General features: G+C 44.8%; 2 protein-coding genes across 2 annotated transcripts; both read left to right on the top strand.

Moving 5' to 3' along the window:
- The first annotated feature begins 1,377 nt into the window (after positions 1–1,377).
- LOC123446836 (uncharacterized protein At2g27730, mitochondrial) lies at positions 1,378–5,921 on the top strand. Its single transcript, XM_045123375.1, has 3 exons — positions 1,378–1,652; positions 4,317–4,355; positions 5,463–5,921. The coding sequence occupies exons 1-3, from the start codon at positions 1,509–1,511 to the stop codon at positions 5,679–5,681; spliced, it is 402 nt and encodes a 133-aa protein (XP_044979310.1). The 5' UTR covers positions 1,378–1,508; the 3' UTR covers positions 5,682–5,921.
- Positions 5,922–8,408: 2,487 nt separating this feature from the next.
- Positions 8,409–12,372, top strand: LOC123446835 (probable leucine-rich repeat receptor-like protein kinase At1g35710). The gene is made up of 2 exons (XM_045123374.1): positions 8,409–11,689; positions 11,839–12,372. The coding sequence occupies exons 1-2, from the start codon at positions 8,461–8,463 to the stop codon at positions 12,189–12,191; spliced, it is 3,582 nt and encodes a 1,193-aa protein (XP_044979309.1). The 5' UTR covers positions 8,409–8,460; the 3' UTR covers positions 12,192–12,372.
- Positions 12,373–15,964: the final 3,592 nt, after the last annotated feature.

The following is a 15,964-nucleotide window of genomic DNA, read 5'->3' as shown; positions in this document are numbered from 1 at the left end:
CCTACAGGCCGGCCCGTTTAGTATCCGGGTCGTGCCTGGGCCTGGAGGCGCAGCCCACGGGCTGGCATGGCACGACCCGATTACTAAACATGTCTCGGCGGGCCGTGCTAGGCCAGGCACGTTTAGCACGGGCCGTGACGTGCCATGTCGGGCCGGCCCGTTTGGCCAGGTATGGATACGATTGCCGTGCTTAGATGACAGAGCCCAGGAGCCAGTTGGTCCCGCTGACGACTACTACCATCCCGACGAAGCGTACTACTACGTGGAGGCCACCAACGACCAACAATAGATAGGAGGCTCCCACGCAGGAGGTGTGCGCCTTTTCGATCCAGATGTTGTTGTTTCTGCTAGCCTTCTTAAGTCAAATTTATTTACTTATGTATGTACTCAAATATTGTTACCTCTGCTGACTCGTTTGCACTCGAGCCTATGTATTCGAGCCCTTGGCTGTGGCTTGTAATATAAAACTTATATTATTTTATTTGTGTCTAGAGTTGTGTCGTGATATCTTTTCGTATATTATAAAATGATTGTCTATGTCCTCCTCTTGTGACGACACAACATAATGCTTATATATGTACTCCATATCCGAATCCATTAAAGAAGAAGGGACAATTTTTTTAGCACGAGCATTTCACCAAAGAATTGCCAAGCGTGGTGACTACCGTAGCGACGGATGGTGCGTGTGCGGCGGAAGGAGATGTGTAGGCCGGTGGCGGAGGACAAGAGGCGTGGAGCCCGGGTGTAGCGATGGAGGTGACGGGGTCGTGGAGTTTCGAAAAGCACGGGGGCGGGTCGACGATGGTGGAGCGGCGACGTCGGCAAGAGAGAAAGCAGATAAAGAGAAATACGAAAGGATGTGGACGCGGGTCCGGAAGGAGTATTAAATGCGCTGGAGGCGTCGGGTGCTACGAGGCTGCTGTCCGACTCCCGCGAAGCCCCCCTTTGCTTCCCGTTTACCGGAAAATGACGTCTGGCCCGGCGGCCCTCTTGCCCACGCAATCCGGACAGTCAGGGCCCGCTTCGGAGGCGCCCTAAGCTTTTTTGGGAGAAACAACGGAACATCTATTTGCCATTTGGTCACAAAAGAAAAGATCTATTTGTTGCCGCGATGTAGGAGGGTGCTGCGCGCGTTGCCGTGGTGGAAGGGAAGGCCATTTGAAATTTGAAATTTGAATTTCGTATGCGGGGGCACCGCACCGCACCGTAGCCAGAATCCTTTTCTTGGGGCGGAGGTTGATGGAACGGACCAAAGTGCAAAAAAAGGAAGCAGAAACGGATAGAGTTGCGGAAATGCGCGCTTTGGTCTCGAGGGGCGTAATCGCAAAAACGGCACGGGCCTACTCATACCCCCCCACCCCACCCTGTTTCCATTTCCTCCTCGTCATTTCCAGAGAGAAGAGAGAAGAGAGAAGAGAGAGAGAGGGTTCGAGAGTCTTCCAGAGAAGGGGATCCAGAGCCGTCTAGGGTTTCTCTCTATCTCGCGGGCGGCGAAGGCGGAGGAGGAGATGTCGATGGCGGCGGCGGCGGCGAGGGCAGCGACGAGGGCCCCGGGGAGGGCGGCGGCGCGGTTCGTGCAGACCAGGCTCCGCTCCTCCGGCGGCAAGGTGCTCGGCGAGGAGGAGAAGGCCGCCGAGAACGTCTACATCAAGGTATCATATCATGCCCCTGCGCCCGCCTCCCCCTCCTCCTTCCCCCCCGCTCCGGCGCGAGATGTTTTTTCGTGGACGCGATGCGGGTCGGCCCCGTCTCGTCTCGTCTGCCCCGCGCGATCCGCGCGCTTGCGGCGAGATGCTCGCGTTATTTTCATGGGTCGCGTAGTTGTTGCCATGTCGTGTGGTTCCAGGAAGACGACGGTGTGGTACGTACCCTGCGCTACGGTAGGCGATTTGAGGCGCAGGGCTCGACACCACGCCTTGGTGGTGCCGAGCCCTGCGCTGGTTGGTGATTTGAGGCGACCTTGGTCGGACGAAGGGACGTTCTAGGTTAGCCGTGCTGGTCCTGTGCGTCTCTGCCCCGTTGTGCTTGCTTGCGTCCTGTATCTGATGTATGGTTGGTAGCTCTTCTGTCCGTCTAGATTAGGGGGATTTGGGGATCTTCTTCAAGCCTGCCACTGAACTGATTTTATTTGTCCGAGTGGATTGGTTGCTCTGGTGTGAAGTTTTAGGTGGATTTATTTGAGGAAGTGCAAATCATACTAGCATGAACGGGCAACAACCTGTCAATGTTAGCCTCTTTGTGATCATGTGAATCTTCTGACATGAGATCTGTTCTGCTGGTGTAGTGGTGGAATCGGGGATCTCTTCAAACCTGCCCTCTGAACTGATTTTATTTGCTCATCAATCATCATGCTTTTTCTACCATTGGAGATTCAGTTGGATGGTTGCTGTCATATGGGGTTTTAGTTTGGTTGCAATTGGGGATTGATATTTGGATATACAGATAGCATTGCATGCAAGTACTATCATTAGGCACTGCCATTGATATGTGTTAGTTTGGTTGCAATTGGGGATTGGTATTTGGATATACAGATAGCATTGCATGCAAGTACTATCATTAGGCACTGCCATTGATATGTGTTAGTTCGGTTGGAATTGGGGATTGAAATTCTTGCCACGTTGTGCCCTGAACCTTTTTCTTTCATTTTGTGGCCCAGTTGGGCTATAAGTTTTGCTGTGACTCTTGTGAACTCATCAGTTATGTTTATCGATTTTATTGTTCATCATGGGAATGTGCAATTAGATGATTAGGTTCGAGTAGAAATATTCTACCACTATGCTACTTGCTTGTTTTGTGTGTTTTCTGTTTATTAGTATCCTGAGAACCATTGTTATTTCATTATTTCTGCAGAACGCCAATAGAAAGCCTGTGTTTGATACAACACTTCATTGCTTCAAATTATGCTTGTCTTACCATATGTATCATTGAACTGGAACTGTTACCTTATTAGTAGTTTTCTGTTTAAGTCGTCAACCATAAATTGTACCAAAGCTGATTCTTCGCTTTCTCCACCTGGCTGTAATATATAAGAGTTGTGTTTCGGTGGTTTAAATTGTAGCTGGGCTGAGTACTTGTTTTCCTTTCCTAGGAAAAGTGGCTGTAGGGAGATGACCTACAGGTTCGATAAGACGTAATCGTTTCGATGCGATGTATGTTCTGGCTTTGCTCTGCTTCAATAAAATGGGGCAGGGGGGAAACCCCTTTCTTTCAAAAAAATATATGCCATTGTATATCCTGTGTTGAGTTGACAAATGAAGCACTAGACTTGTCAGAAATAAAAATTCAGCTAGGAATCCTTGATAACAGTTGTAATCGTTTCGATGCGATGTATGTTCTGGCTTTGCTCTGCTTCAATAAAATGGGGCAGGGGGGGAAACCCCTTTCTTTCAAAAAAATATATGCCATTGTATATCCTGTGTTGAGTTGACAAATGAAGCACTAGACTTGTCAGAAATAAAAATTCAGCTAGGAATCCTTGATAACAGTTGTACCGGTAGATATAATTGATACTTCTTTCTGCAGCACATTAATTAACCTGTTCTTGATGCATCCATTGCTTCAGATAATGCTTGTCTTATCTTACATATATAATCCTTGAATTCTATCTGTTACCTTGTTAGTTGCTTCCAGTTGAAGCCTTGAACAATAAAATGTTCATCTCAGTGGTAATATTGCTTGGACAGTAGTATGCTCATATTTGTGTATTTATCACTTCATGTATGGTGTTATACCCTGTTACCTCTGTACAGTTGATGAATGAAGCACTAGGCTATATGTATGGTGTTATACCCTGTTACCTCTGTACAGTTGATGAATGAAGCACTCGGCTATATGTATGGTGTTATACCCTGTTACCTCTGTTCAGTTGACGAATGAAGCACTGGGCTCATCCAGAGTACAAATTCAACCATGAAAACTTGAAATTAGTCAGGACATCCTGGACTGATAGATGTGAATTGTATCCAATAGGCTTTACAAACCGTCCTATGTTAATATAAGCGATAAACTATGAAGTACCGGTTTTTCCTGTTTCTGACTCTGATATAAGCGATACTGTCGGCATAAGTTGGTCTTTTGTGCATGTGCTGATGCTTTGTTAATATAAGATATACTGTCAGCATGAGTGGTCTTTTGTGCACGTGTTGATGCTTTGTTAATATAAGCTATACTGTTGGCATACGGGGTGCTTTTGTGTATTTGTTGATGCTTTGTTAATACAAACTATACTGTTGGCATAAGTGGCCTTTCTTATATGTGATGCTTTGTTAAATACTTAAGAACATGCCTGATGACCTGTTTCTGACCTGTCTCTGCAGAAAATGGAACAAGAGAAGCTGGAGAAGCTCGCACGCAAGGTATGCCAACATTCAGTTTCTTGAACCGATGAATTGGCCAGTGGACTTTGATGTTTTATGTCCATAGTTCTTCTCTGCCTGTGAATTAGCATCATTATTGACAAAATTATGTGTGCCCAATGCATATGTATCTTTTGGCTTCCCATAAGTTGAAATGCACTAATATATATGTTCTGTGAGGGTCATGAAACTGATGAAATGTCCTGACTGATTTTGTGTTCAGCAAATTAGCATCCTTATTAACAGAAGTTATATATGTCCAATGGATAATTATGTTTTAGCTTTCAGTTGAGTAGCTCTAGTTCTCTGTGTGTGTACAGCAAATTAGCTTCCTTATTAACAAAGTTATATATGTCCAATTGATACCAGTATTTTAGCTCCTAACATGAGATGCACTAGTCCTGTGTGGCTCATGAAAACTGACAGGAGAAGTAAATTCTGTGATGTCGTGTACAACAAATTAGCATCCTTATTAACAAAGTCATTTTGTCGAATGGATGCGTATGCTTTGGTTGGTCGCGAGATCTTATGTCTTTCATCTCTAGCCTACCCCAACTTGTTTGGGACTAAAGGCTTTGTTATTGTTTGGATGCGTATGCTTTAGCTTTCTAAGTTGAGATACACCAAGTTCTGTGTTGGCCACGAAATTGACAAGAGATGTAAATTGTTCTTTTGTCGTGTACAGATAATTAGCCTACTTATTGTTTTGACATCCTTATTTACCAAATTTACACATGTCCTCTAGATATGCTTGTCTTGTGTTCCTAAGTTCCTAAGTTGAGATACTGTGCATGGTTCTGTGTGGGTCGCAAAACTTACAAGTGCTGTGAATTGTTGAAATACAATATTATATTCGTCCTGTGTGGTTTGTGAAGCTTACAAGTGCTGTAAATTGTTGAAATACAATACTACATATGTCCTGTGTGGTTTGCAAAAATTACAAGTGCTTTAAATTGTTGAAATGCAATACTGTACTATATATGTTCTGTGTGGTTTCTGAAGCTTACAAGTGCTGTAAATTGTTGTAAGTTGAGATACACTACTAAATAAATATGTCCTGTGTGTGTGGTTTGTGGAACTGAGGAGTGCTGCTGTGAACTGTTGCAGGGTCCCAGCACTGGAGAGCAAGCTCCGTCCACCGCAAGCGCTGCAGCAGGGGACGTGAACACTGGCGTTGGCGGTTCGACTGCGTCGGCATCCGCAGCAGGCACGTCGACCGACAAGAACAGGAACTACGCGGTGCTGGCAGGCACCATTGCCGGGCTGAGCGCCCTGGGCTGGTACCTCCTGTCGAAGCCCAAGAAGACGGAGGAGGTGGTCGACTGATGCATGGGTCGGTCCCGTCCTGGCTTTACTTCCTTGCTGCACATGACGATGATGATGATAATAAGTTTTCCTATGTCGCCGAACTGCATGTCCGCCTTGTTAGCTGCTTTCTGAGAATCTGAGACTGAGATGATGGTGAACTGTAGTGCGTAGTTGTTTTTGCTATGATGGCAGTTGGTACCTCTGGTTGGCATGGTATGCTGTGATGGTGGTTAAAGAGAAAGAAGGCATTTTGGATTATACGCGGTTTGGTCCTTTTGGATGTCTGTGGAAATGCGTGGTTTCCTGATGTGGATTCTTTCGAGATTCTTGTTTGTTTGCTCGTTATCTTTGGTCAAGAGTGTTTGTGATTCTTTGTTATATCTTTGGTCAATCTGGTGATTTTCCTTGGGCGGTTGCAGTTAAGCTGTGATATATAACACTATGTTGCTACCTTCGGGTAAACAGACTGCTGATGACCTTGCATGATGCAACTAGAAATGTCATGACTCATGTTGCAATCTTGCTCTTGGATTTGTACATCACAGCCAATGCAATGATATCCATTTCCTTCTTTCTTTCTTTCTTCGCCATGAACTGAATCTTGCTTGATGAGATGCGACCCGTGACCCGCCAACCTTTGTTCTCGTTGCAGATAACTTGTGTCACTGTCTCACTTCTTGTTCCATAAACTCATTGCAGTCCACACACAACATGAGAAAGATGAACCACAACAATCAAGTCAAACGCCCAATCAAATTAGATTGAACTCGGCGCATATTGATCTTAATGAACAGGGCAGATATGGCCTTGTAGGTGACTTCACCCTTTAGTGAGAACCTTGAACCAACAAAATTTCAAAACAGTCGCCTCTAATGCAGAGATGACCTAAAAGTGAATATACAGTAGCTGAATGAAAAACAACCTTATTCGTAATTTCGGGCCATCCAGCCAATTCCTTCCTCCAGTGACGAATCCAGAAATAAAACAGAGGGTGTACACACTTAAAGAAAAAAAAAGGTCTCTTTCAATTGGCTTGGGGTGGCCTTGAAAACTAACTGTTATTACATGGTGAAAATTGTTTCCCAAAATTCCGGGTCTGCCGGGGCACACCAGGCACAACCGCTAGGTATGCCACTGCCTTAGTCCATCTATTCAGCGCGGGAGAGCAAGCTCCGTCCACCCCAAGCCTTGCAGCAGACAGGCGGCGGTTCGACTGCGTCAGCATCTGCAACAAGCACGTCGACCGACAAGAACACGAACTATGCCATGCTAGCAGAAACTTGATAAGTTTCATAACATGTCGTAATGGATAAAAATGGATGTATCTAAAAATAAAATACATCTGCATACATTTATTTTTATGATAAATATTTTCAGACGTTGGGAGTTAGTTAATTAATGAAGCAGTCACAAACGGCAAAGTCGGCGCTAAATTATGTGTCCAACAAACAAAATGAATCGTCAGAAATCCAATTAGCCACGACCATGGAGGAGACGTGGAGGCTGTGCGTCCACCAAACCCAACTACTAACCTCGTGAGTTTTGTTGCACACATATATATCTCTCTACTATTAAAGGGAGATCTGCCGTCGTCGTGATGGTTCGACCAACAGCGATCCCCCTCCTACCGTTAGCCTTTCCACCGACCAGCAGCAGTTCCATAAGCAATTGTGATGAGGTTCATTTTCTGAGCATTCTTCTTGAAATGTTTTGATCATGGGTCGAAGGTGGTATATTTTGGTGCGTTTTAATGGTGACCCATTTTCATTTCCACACCGCTCTGCATGGCCCATGATATTGGGCGTTGTGAAACAATTGTTTTTTGGCAATGCACCTATGTGGATGTTTCCCCCGCTCAAAAATAGGAATTATTATTGACCAAAATAAATATTACTATAAAATTGTGACCAATTTTCAGAACAAATCATTTTTCCTATATAATATTTTTTGTAATATTTAATTTTCTTTTCTTTATGATAGTACTAATTAATGTGGCAGCTGTCTTGTTCCAAAGATTACTTGAATCACCAAAACGGAGGCGTGGAGCCCAGCCCTTCACGTACGGCATACACCAGTCCGCGCGCGTATACCACGCAAGCATACGACGACGATCCACGCAGCGTCGGAGTCGGACGCACGGAGTGAGTGAGTCTCGTCTTCTTCCTCCCACGACTCCATGAAAGTGCTAGTCTCCGGCTGTCTCTCCCCTCAGGCCCCATGATGAGAGGCCCTCCCTATAAGAAGAGATCGACACTCCATGCATGGAGCTCCACCGGCACAAACCCGATAATAACCTACCTCCCCACCTACCATGGAGCTCCAGGGCATCGTACGACCTGTCTGGATCAGCGTTTATACCAGTCCAAAAAAATCTACTCTTGTAGTATATATATATGATTCTCAGGATCCAATTTACGTGGACACAGTGTGTTTTTGACACAGTGTGTTTTTGACACAGATACAATCAGCGAGTCAGAGTAATAATAGAATGTTTGACGTACATACGCATGGACGATACGAGAGCCCAATCCTTCACGGCATATACATACACCAATTTATTTGCGTATACCATTCCACGCATCGAATCTCGAACGTCGTCTTCATCTTGCGATGACTCCATGGAAGTGATAGTCTCGGGTCGTACGCGGAGCTGTCTCTCGCCTCCTGTCCCATGGTGAGATCGATCGAGGTACACCTATATATGGAGGTGCGCCCTACTATATAAGAGGACTCCGTGGAGTTTCATGGGCACCCACAAACCAAGAACCTACCTAGCTTCTAGCTAGCTACTCCTGTCATGCGACTAGCCATGGCGACCTCCCCTCACCTAAAGTTCATCTCTCTCACTCTCCTTCTGCTAGCGTCGTTTCCCCATGCCATGGCGCTGGCGGCACCACCACCATCCCTCCTGGAAGAACAGGCGAGAGCCCTCCTCGCCTGGAAAGCCACCATAGAGAGCCCCCCGGCCCAGCTGCGGTCCTGGGGAAACACCACAACACGGCCATGCGGCTGGTACGGCATCAGGTGTGGCGAGCATCAAGCAAGCATCACCGAGATCACTCTTCGGGGGCTGCGGCTGAGAGCCAGGCTGGAAGACCTCAACTTCACGGCGTTGCATACTCTCACGAGCATCCGACTACCCTACAATCAGATAAGAGGCCCCTTTCCACCCGCTTTAGCATCATCCTTGCCAAACCTGCGGCACCTGCTGCTCCAGGGGAATGAACTCTCCGGTGAATTACCGAGGCAAATAAAACAACTAGAGAGTCTCGTTGGATTGGACTTGTCAAACAACCACTTGTCTGGTCCTATACCCAACGAACTAGGTTACCTAAAGAAGCTCACCAGGTTAGATTTTTCCACCAACAACCTCACGGGTTCCGTTCCAACAAGCCTAGGGAATTGCACTAGGCTCACTATCTTGTACCTTGATGGTAATCAGTTATCCGGATACCTTCCTCGAGAACTAGGTTACATGGTGAAACTACATGAGTTAGCACTTAGCAACAACAATCTCATGGGTTCCATCCCCGATACCTTTGGGAGTTTGATTAACCTCACCGGATTGTACCTATGGGATAACCAACTATCTGGACATGTTCCTCGACAACTTGGTTCCTTGGTGAATCTGAAAGACTTGGAACTTTCCAAAAACAGACTCACGGGTTCTATCCCCCGTTCCTTTGGAAATTTGACAAAGCTCACTACATTGTATCTCTATGGTAATCAATTCTCTGGACATGCTCCTCGAGAACTAGGTTCCCTTGTGAATTTGCAAGTGTTGTCGCTTCACAACAACCAATTAACCGGTTCCATCCCCAACACCTTTGGAAATATGACCAATCTCACTACCTTGTACTTACATGATAACCAATTCTCCGGGCATATTCCACAAGAACTAGGTTCCCTTGTGAATTTGAAAGGCTTGGCACTTGAACGAAACAAACTCACGGGTTCCATCCCCAACACCTTCGGAAATTTGACCAAGCTCACTGCCTTGTACTTATATGATAACCAATTCTCTGGGCATATTCCTCAAGAACTAGGTTCCCTTGTGAATTTGAAAGGCTTGGCACTTGAACGAAACAAACTCACGGGTTCCATCCCCAACACCTTCGGAAATTTGACCAAGCTCACTACCTTGTACTTATATGATAACCAATTCTCTGGGCATATTCCTCAAGAACTAGGTTCCCTAGTAAATCTTGAATTGTTTGATCTTAGCAACAACACAATCTCGGGTTCCATCCCCAATACCGTTGGAAATTTGACCAAGCTCACTACCTTGTACCTCGATGACAATAAGTTCTTCGGACATGTACCACAAGAAATTGGCACCTTAATGAATCTCAAATATCTACAGCTTGATGGTAACAACCTCTCTGGTCCCTTGCCACCCGAATTGTGCGCTGGAGGCATGATAGAGAAGTTAACTGCATATGACAACAATCTCAACGGACCTCTACCATCAAGTTTGATAAACTGTAGTAGCCTAGTTAGAGTTCGTATTGAAAGGAACCAAATAGAAGGAGATATTTCTGAGATGGGGGTTTACCCAAATTTGGTCTACATAGATATGAGCTCAAATAATTTGTCTGGCCAGTTATCTTATCAATGGGGACGATGCCAAAACCTCACGATGCTACGCATCTCAAACAACAACCTTACGGGGAAAATACCCGCAAGTATGGGGCAGCTACCTCGACTAGGGATACTTGATCTTTCATCAAACAAGCTTGAAGGAGAGCTACCAAGTGCACTGGGCAATCTAAGAAATTTGTTCAACCTAAGCCTCGCGGATAATTTGCTCCATGGAAGCATTCCACAGGAAATTGGAAAAATGACGAGTCTGGAGTTGCTAGATTTGTCATCAAATAACCTAAATGGTTCAATACAAGACTCAATTGAGCATTGTTTGAAGCTACGCCTTTTGAAGTTGACTCACAATAACTTCAAAGGAAACATCCCTTTCGAGCTAGGGTTATTGATCAACTTACAAGACCTATTGGATTTAAGTGGTAATTCATTTACTGGAGAAATACCAAGCCAACTTAGTGGTCTTGTCATGCTAGATACTCTAAATCTTTCACACAATGAACTTAATGGATCCATCCCGTCATCATTTCAGAGTATGAAAAGCTTGACATTCATTGATGTATCTTACAATGAATTGGAAGGGCCAGTCCCAGAGAGTAAGCTCTTCCAAGAAGCTCAAATCCAGTCATTCATGCATAATAAGATGCTATGTGGTGTGGTGAAAGGATTGCCCCCTTGTAGTAGTTCAACTCAAAGCATAGGGAAAAGGAAAGGATACAAAGTACTTGTATTAACCATCGTTCCTGCTATGATATCTCTTGTGCTTGTTACGGTGATAATGATGTTTTGGCATGAAAGGAAGAAAACCAAGGCAACTAACAACGATAAAGTAGTACAAGCAAAATTCTTCTCTATTTGGAGTTTTGACGGGGCAAACGTGTTCAAGCAAATCGTTGAAGCAACCAACAATTTTAGTGGGATGCATTGCATAGGAACCGGGGGATATGGATCTGTCTACAAAGCTAGACTTGCAACATGCGAAATATTTGCAGTGAAGAAGATGCACAAGATAGAAGATGAGTGTTGTGTGAATGAGCAAGTGTTCCGTCGTGAAATTGAGGCATTGGTGCAGATCCGTCATCGAAACATCGTAAGACTGTTTGGGTATTGTTCTTCCAGCCAAGGAAGGTTCCTTATGTATGAATACATGGAAAGAGGAGACTTGGCAAAAACACTGAAGGTCAATGAAATGGCAATTGAATTGAACTGGAGTAGGCGGATACATATTGTGTTGGATGTAGTTCATGCATTGGCATACATGCATCATGATTGTTCATCACCAATAGTCCACAGAGATATAACAAGCAACAACATTTTGCTTGATCCACACTTCAGAGCTTGTATCTCTGACTTTGGCACGGCCAAAATTCTCGATATCAGTGGCCAGAATCTCACAAGGCTTGCAGGAACGAAAGGCTACCTTGCCCCAGGTAAACAAAACTAAAATCTTAGCTTTTATTCTTGCAGTTTTGGCAATAAATATGTACGTAGATGTAAAGTCGATGTAATCTAATGACTATGATAGACCTTAAACTTCTTAGCTGTAACATATGCACTAATCTGTTTGTATTAATTGCAGAGCTGGCATATACAGAAAATGTAACCGAGAAATGTGATGTATACAGCTTCGGAGTGCTTGTTTTGGAGCTATTTATGGGATCTCATCCAGGCGATTTGCTCTCGTCGCTCTCCTCTGCCACCAAGAATAATGTTGTGTGCCTACAAGATTTGCTGGATTCCAGGCTCGTGGTCCCGGATGCTGAAACCGCTAGAGAAATATACTACATAATCAGCGTTGCAGTTCAATGCCTGGAGCCGAGTCCATCACACAGGCCAACGGCACGACGCGCCAGCGACGAGCTATCTGCGACTAAAGCTGGAGAAGATCAGGTTGATTATTTGCAGGCTGGCATCACTTTTTCTGCACTGTAGTGCCTATGGCTATGAGGATGAAATCGTACCGTGCAGCTTCTTCTCTACTACTACCTACCTAGCTGCTTGGTCAAAAATTGTTGTTTTCTCTGTACGTAACTGATAAGAAATGTAACATCTGATGGTGTATATGGAGCTAGCAAAACTGTACTACTGTAGTATATATCATTATTATAAACAACTTTGGTTTCCTTTTAACATTGTACAAAGAGACAATGCACTAGTGCAAAACATGTCTGCACTGAAATGTCCATGAGTAATTTGGTCGTGGATAAATCAGTTATCTCTGTCAGATGGAAGCGTTCCTACTCCTCGAGAGGAGCCGCGGTGTCTATTTATATTGGGCAAAACCCTTGCCTTGGATTACAAGAAAGGAATACAGACTAGGACTCGTTTAACGAGGAGATAGAGATAGATTGAGATTACAACAAGAATATATCTCTAAGTCTAACACCCTCCCTTAATCTCAACTATCCTATATTAAGATTCCTCTTGAATTCCTCGAATGGTTTAACTGGCAAGGCTTTAGTGAACCCATCTGCGACTTGATCTCTGGAGGGAATGAACCGTATATCCAACTTCTTCTATGCAACTCTTTCTCTGACAAAATGAAAGTCAATCTCTATGTGCTTTGTTCTGCCATAAAACACTGGATTTGCAGAGAGATATGTGGCTCCTAGATTGTCACACCATAAGCATGACACACGATGCTGTTTAACTCCTAGTTCCTTTAACAATGATTCTAGCCAAATGATCTCAGCAGTTGCATTTGCTAATGACTTGTATTCGGCCTCAGTACTTGACCTGGACACTGTGGCTTGTTTTCTGGCACTCCAAGATATAAGACTAGAACCAAAGAATACTGCAAAACCTCCTGTTGATCTTCTATCATCACTGCATCCTGCCCAGTCAGCACCAGAGAATGCACTAACAAGAGTGGATTTAGAGTGCTTTACCTGAAGACCCAAGCTCACAGAATGTTTTAGGTATCTTACAATTCTTTTGATTGCAGTCCAATGTATGCTAGTAGGTGCATGAAGATACTGGCAAACTTTGTTAACAACAAAAGAAATGTCAGGTCTTGTCAGTGTCAAGTACTGCAGTGCTCCTACTGCACTCCTATATTTTGTGATCTCTTCTTCTTTCAGTGGCTCATCTTCAAAAGCTGATAATTTCTCTGAGGATGATAAAGGTGTGGATGAAGGCTTACAGTCCTTCATTCCCATTCGAATCAGAAGTTCAGTGGCATACTTCTCTTGATTTAACACTGTGCCATCTTGAATTTTCTTAACCTCAATGCCTAAGAAAAAATGTAGATCACCAAGATCCTTTAAGGCAAACTCTGAACTTAAATCATGTAGGAGAGCATTGGTGGCACTTTGTGAGGAGCTTGCAACTATTATATCATCAACATATACTAGCACAAATATAGTTGTGTTTGTTGGAATTATGCCCTAGAGGCAATAATAAATATAGTTATTATTATAATTCCTGTATCAAGATAGTCGTTTATTATCCATGCTATAATTGTATTGAATGAAGACTCATTTACATGTGTGGATACATAGACAAAACACCGTCCCTAGCAAGCCTCTAGTTGGCTAACCAGTTGATCAAAGATAGTCAGTGTCTTCTGATTATGAACAAGGTGTTGTTGCTTGATAACTGGGTCACGTCATTAGGAGAATCACGTGATGGACTAGACCCAAACTAATAGACATAGCATGTTGATCATGTCATTTTGTTGCTACTGTTTTCTGCGTGTCAAGTATTTATTCCTATGACCATGAGATCATATAACTCACTGACACCGGAGGAATGCTTTATGTGTATCAAACGTCGCAACGTAACTAGGTGACTATAAAGATGCTCTACAGGTATCTCCGAAGGTGTTAGTTGAGTTAGTATGGATCAAGACTGGGATTTGTCACTCCGTGTGAATGGAGAGGTATCTCGGGGCCCACTCGGTAATACAACATCACACACAAGCCTTGCAAGCAATGTAACTTAGTGTAAGTTGCGGGATCTTGTATTACGGAACGAGTAAAGAGACTTGCCGGTAAACGAGATTGAAATAGGTATACGGATACTGACGATCGAATCTCGGGCAAGTAACATACCGAAGGACAAAGGGAATGACATACGGGATTATATGAATCCTTGGCACTGAGGTTCAAACGATAAGATCTTCGTAGAATATGTAGGATCCAATATGGGCATCCAGGTCCCGCTATTGGATATTGACCGAGGAGTCTCTCGGGTCATGTCTACATAGTTCTCGAACCCGCAGGGTCTGCACACTTAAGGTTCGACGTTGTTTTATGCGTATTTGAGTTATATGGTTGGTTACCGAATGTTGTTCGGAGTCCCGGATGAGATCACGGACGTCACGAGGGTTTCCGGAATAGTCCGGAAACGAAGATTGATATATAGGATGACCTCATTTGATTACCGGAAGGTTTTCGGAGTTACCGGGAATGTACCGGGAATGACGAATGGGTTCCGGGAGTTCACCGGGAGGGGGCAACCCACCCCGGGGAAGCCCATAGGCCTTGAGGGTGGCACACCAGCCCTTAGTGGGCTGGTGGGACAGCCCAAAAGGGCTCTATGCGCCAAGAAAAGAAAATCAAGAGAAAAGAAAAAAAAGAGGAGGAGGTGGGAAGGAAGGGGGACTCCCTCCCACCAAACCAAGTCCAACTCTGTTTGGGGGGGGGGGGGGAGTCCTCCCCCCTTGGACTCGGCCGACCCCCTTGGGGCTCCTTGAGCCCCAAGGCAAGGTCCCCTCCCTCCCACCTATATATACGGAGGTTTTAGGGCTGATTTGAGATGACTTTTCCACGGCAGCCCGACCACATACCTCCACGGTTTTTCCTCTAGATTGCGTTTCTGCGGAGCTCGGGCGGAGCCCTGCTGAGACAAGGTCATCACCAACCTCCGGAGCACCGTCACGCTGACGGAGAACTCTTCTACCTCTCCGTCTCTCTTGCTGGATCAAGAAGGCCGAGATCATCGTCGAGCTGTACGTGTGCTGAACGCGGAGGTGCCGTCCGTTTGGTACTAGATCGTGGGACTGATCGCGGGATTGTTCGCGGGGCGGATCGAGGGACGTGAGGACGTTCCACTACATCAACCGCGTTCACTAACGCTTCTGCTGTACGATCTACAAGGGTACGTAGATCACTCATCCCCTCTCGTAGATGGACATCACCATGATAGGTCTTCGTGCGCGTAGGAAATTTTTTGTTTCCCATGCGACGTTCCCCAACAGTGTTTACCTTGTTGTAAATGAACAGAGAAATATCAGCTTTGGATGCAACAAAGCCTAAACGTTTTAATTGTGAACTTAACCTTGAGTACCATGCCCTTGGTGCTTGCTTCAGACCATAGAGTGCTTTTTCAAGCCTGCACACATAATGAGGTACCTTTTTGTCAACATACCCAGGTGGTTGTCTTATGTAAACCTCCTCTTCCAGAACACCATGCAAAAACGCATTCTGAACATCTAGCTGTCTCAAGCTCCATCCCCTGGATACAGATATAGCTAACACAAGTCTGATAGTTGCAGCTTTAACCACAGGACTAAAAGTATCCTCATAGTCCAAACAATATCTCTGTTTAAAACCTTTTGCAACTAGACGAGCTTTATACCTGTCAATGAAGCCATCTGCTTTCCTCTTTATTCTGTAAACCCATTTGCAATCAATGACATTTTTACCTCTCTTTTCTGGCACAAGATGCCAAGTCTTGTTTCTCATGAGCGCTGAGTGCTCTTC

The sequence above is a fragment of the Hordeum vulgare genome, chromosome 4H (assembly GCF_904849725.1).
Source record: "Hordeum vulgare subsp. vulgare chromosome 4H, MorexV3_pseudomolecules_assembly, whole genome shotgun sequence".
Classification (NCBI taxonomy): Eukaryota; Viridiplantae; Streptophyta; class Magnoliopsida; order Poales; family Poaceae; genus Hordeum; species Hordeum vulgare.
The sequence above is the reverse complement of the archived record's forward strand: the minus strand, read 5'-3'. Positions and strand labels throughout refer to the sequence as shown.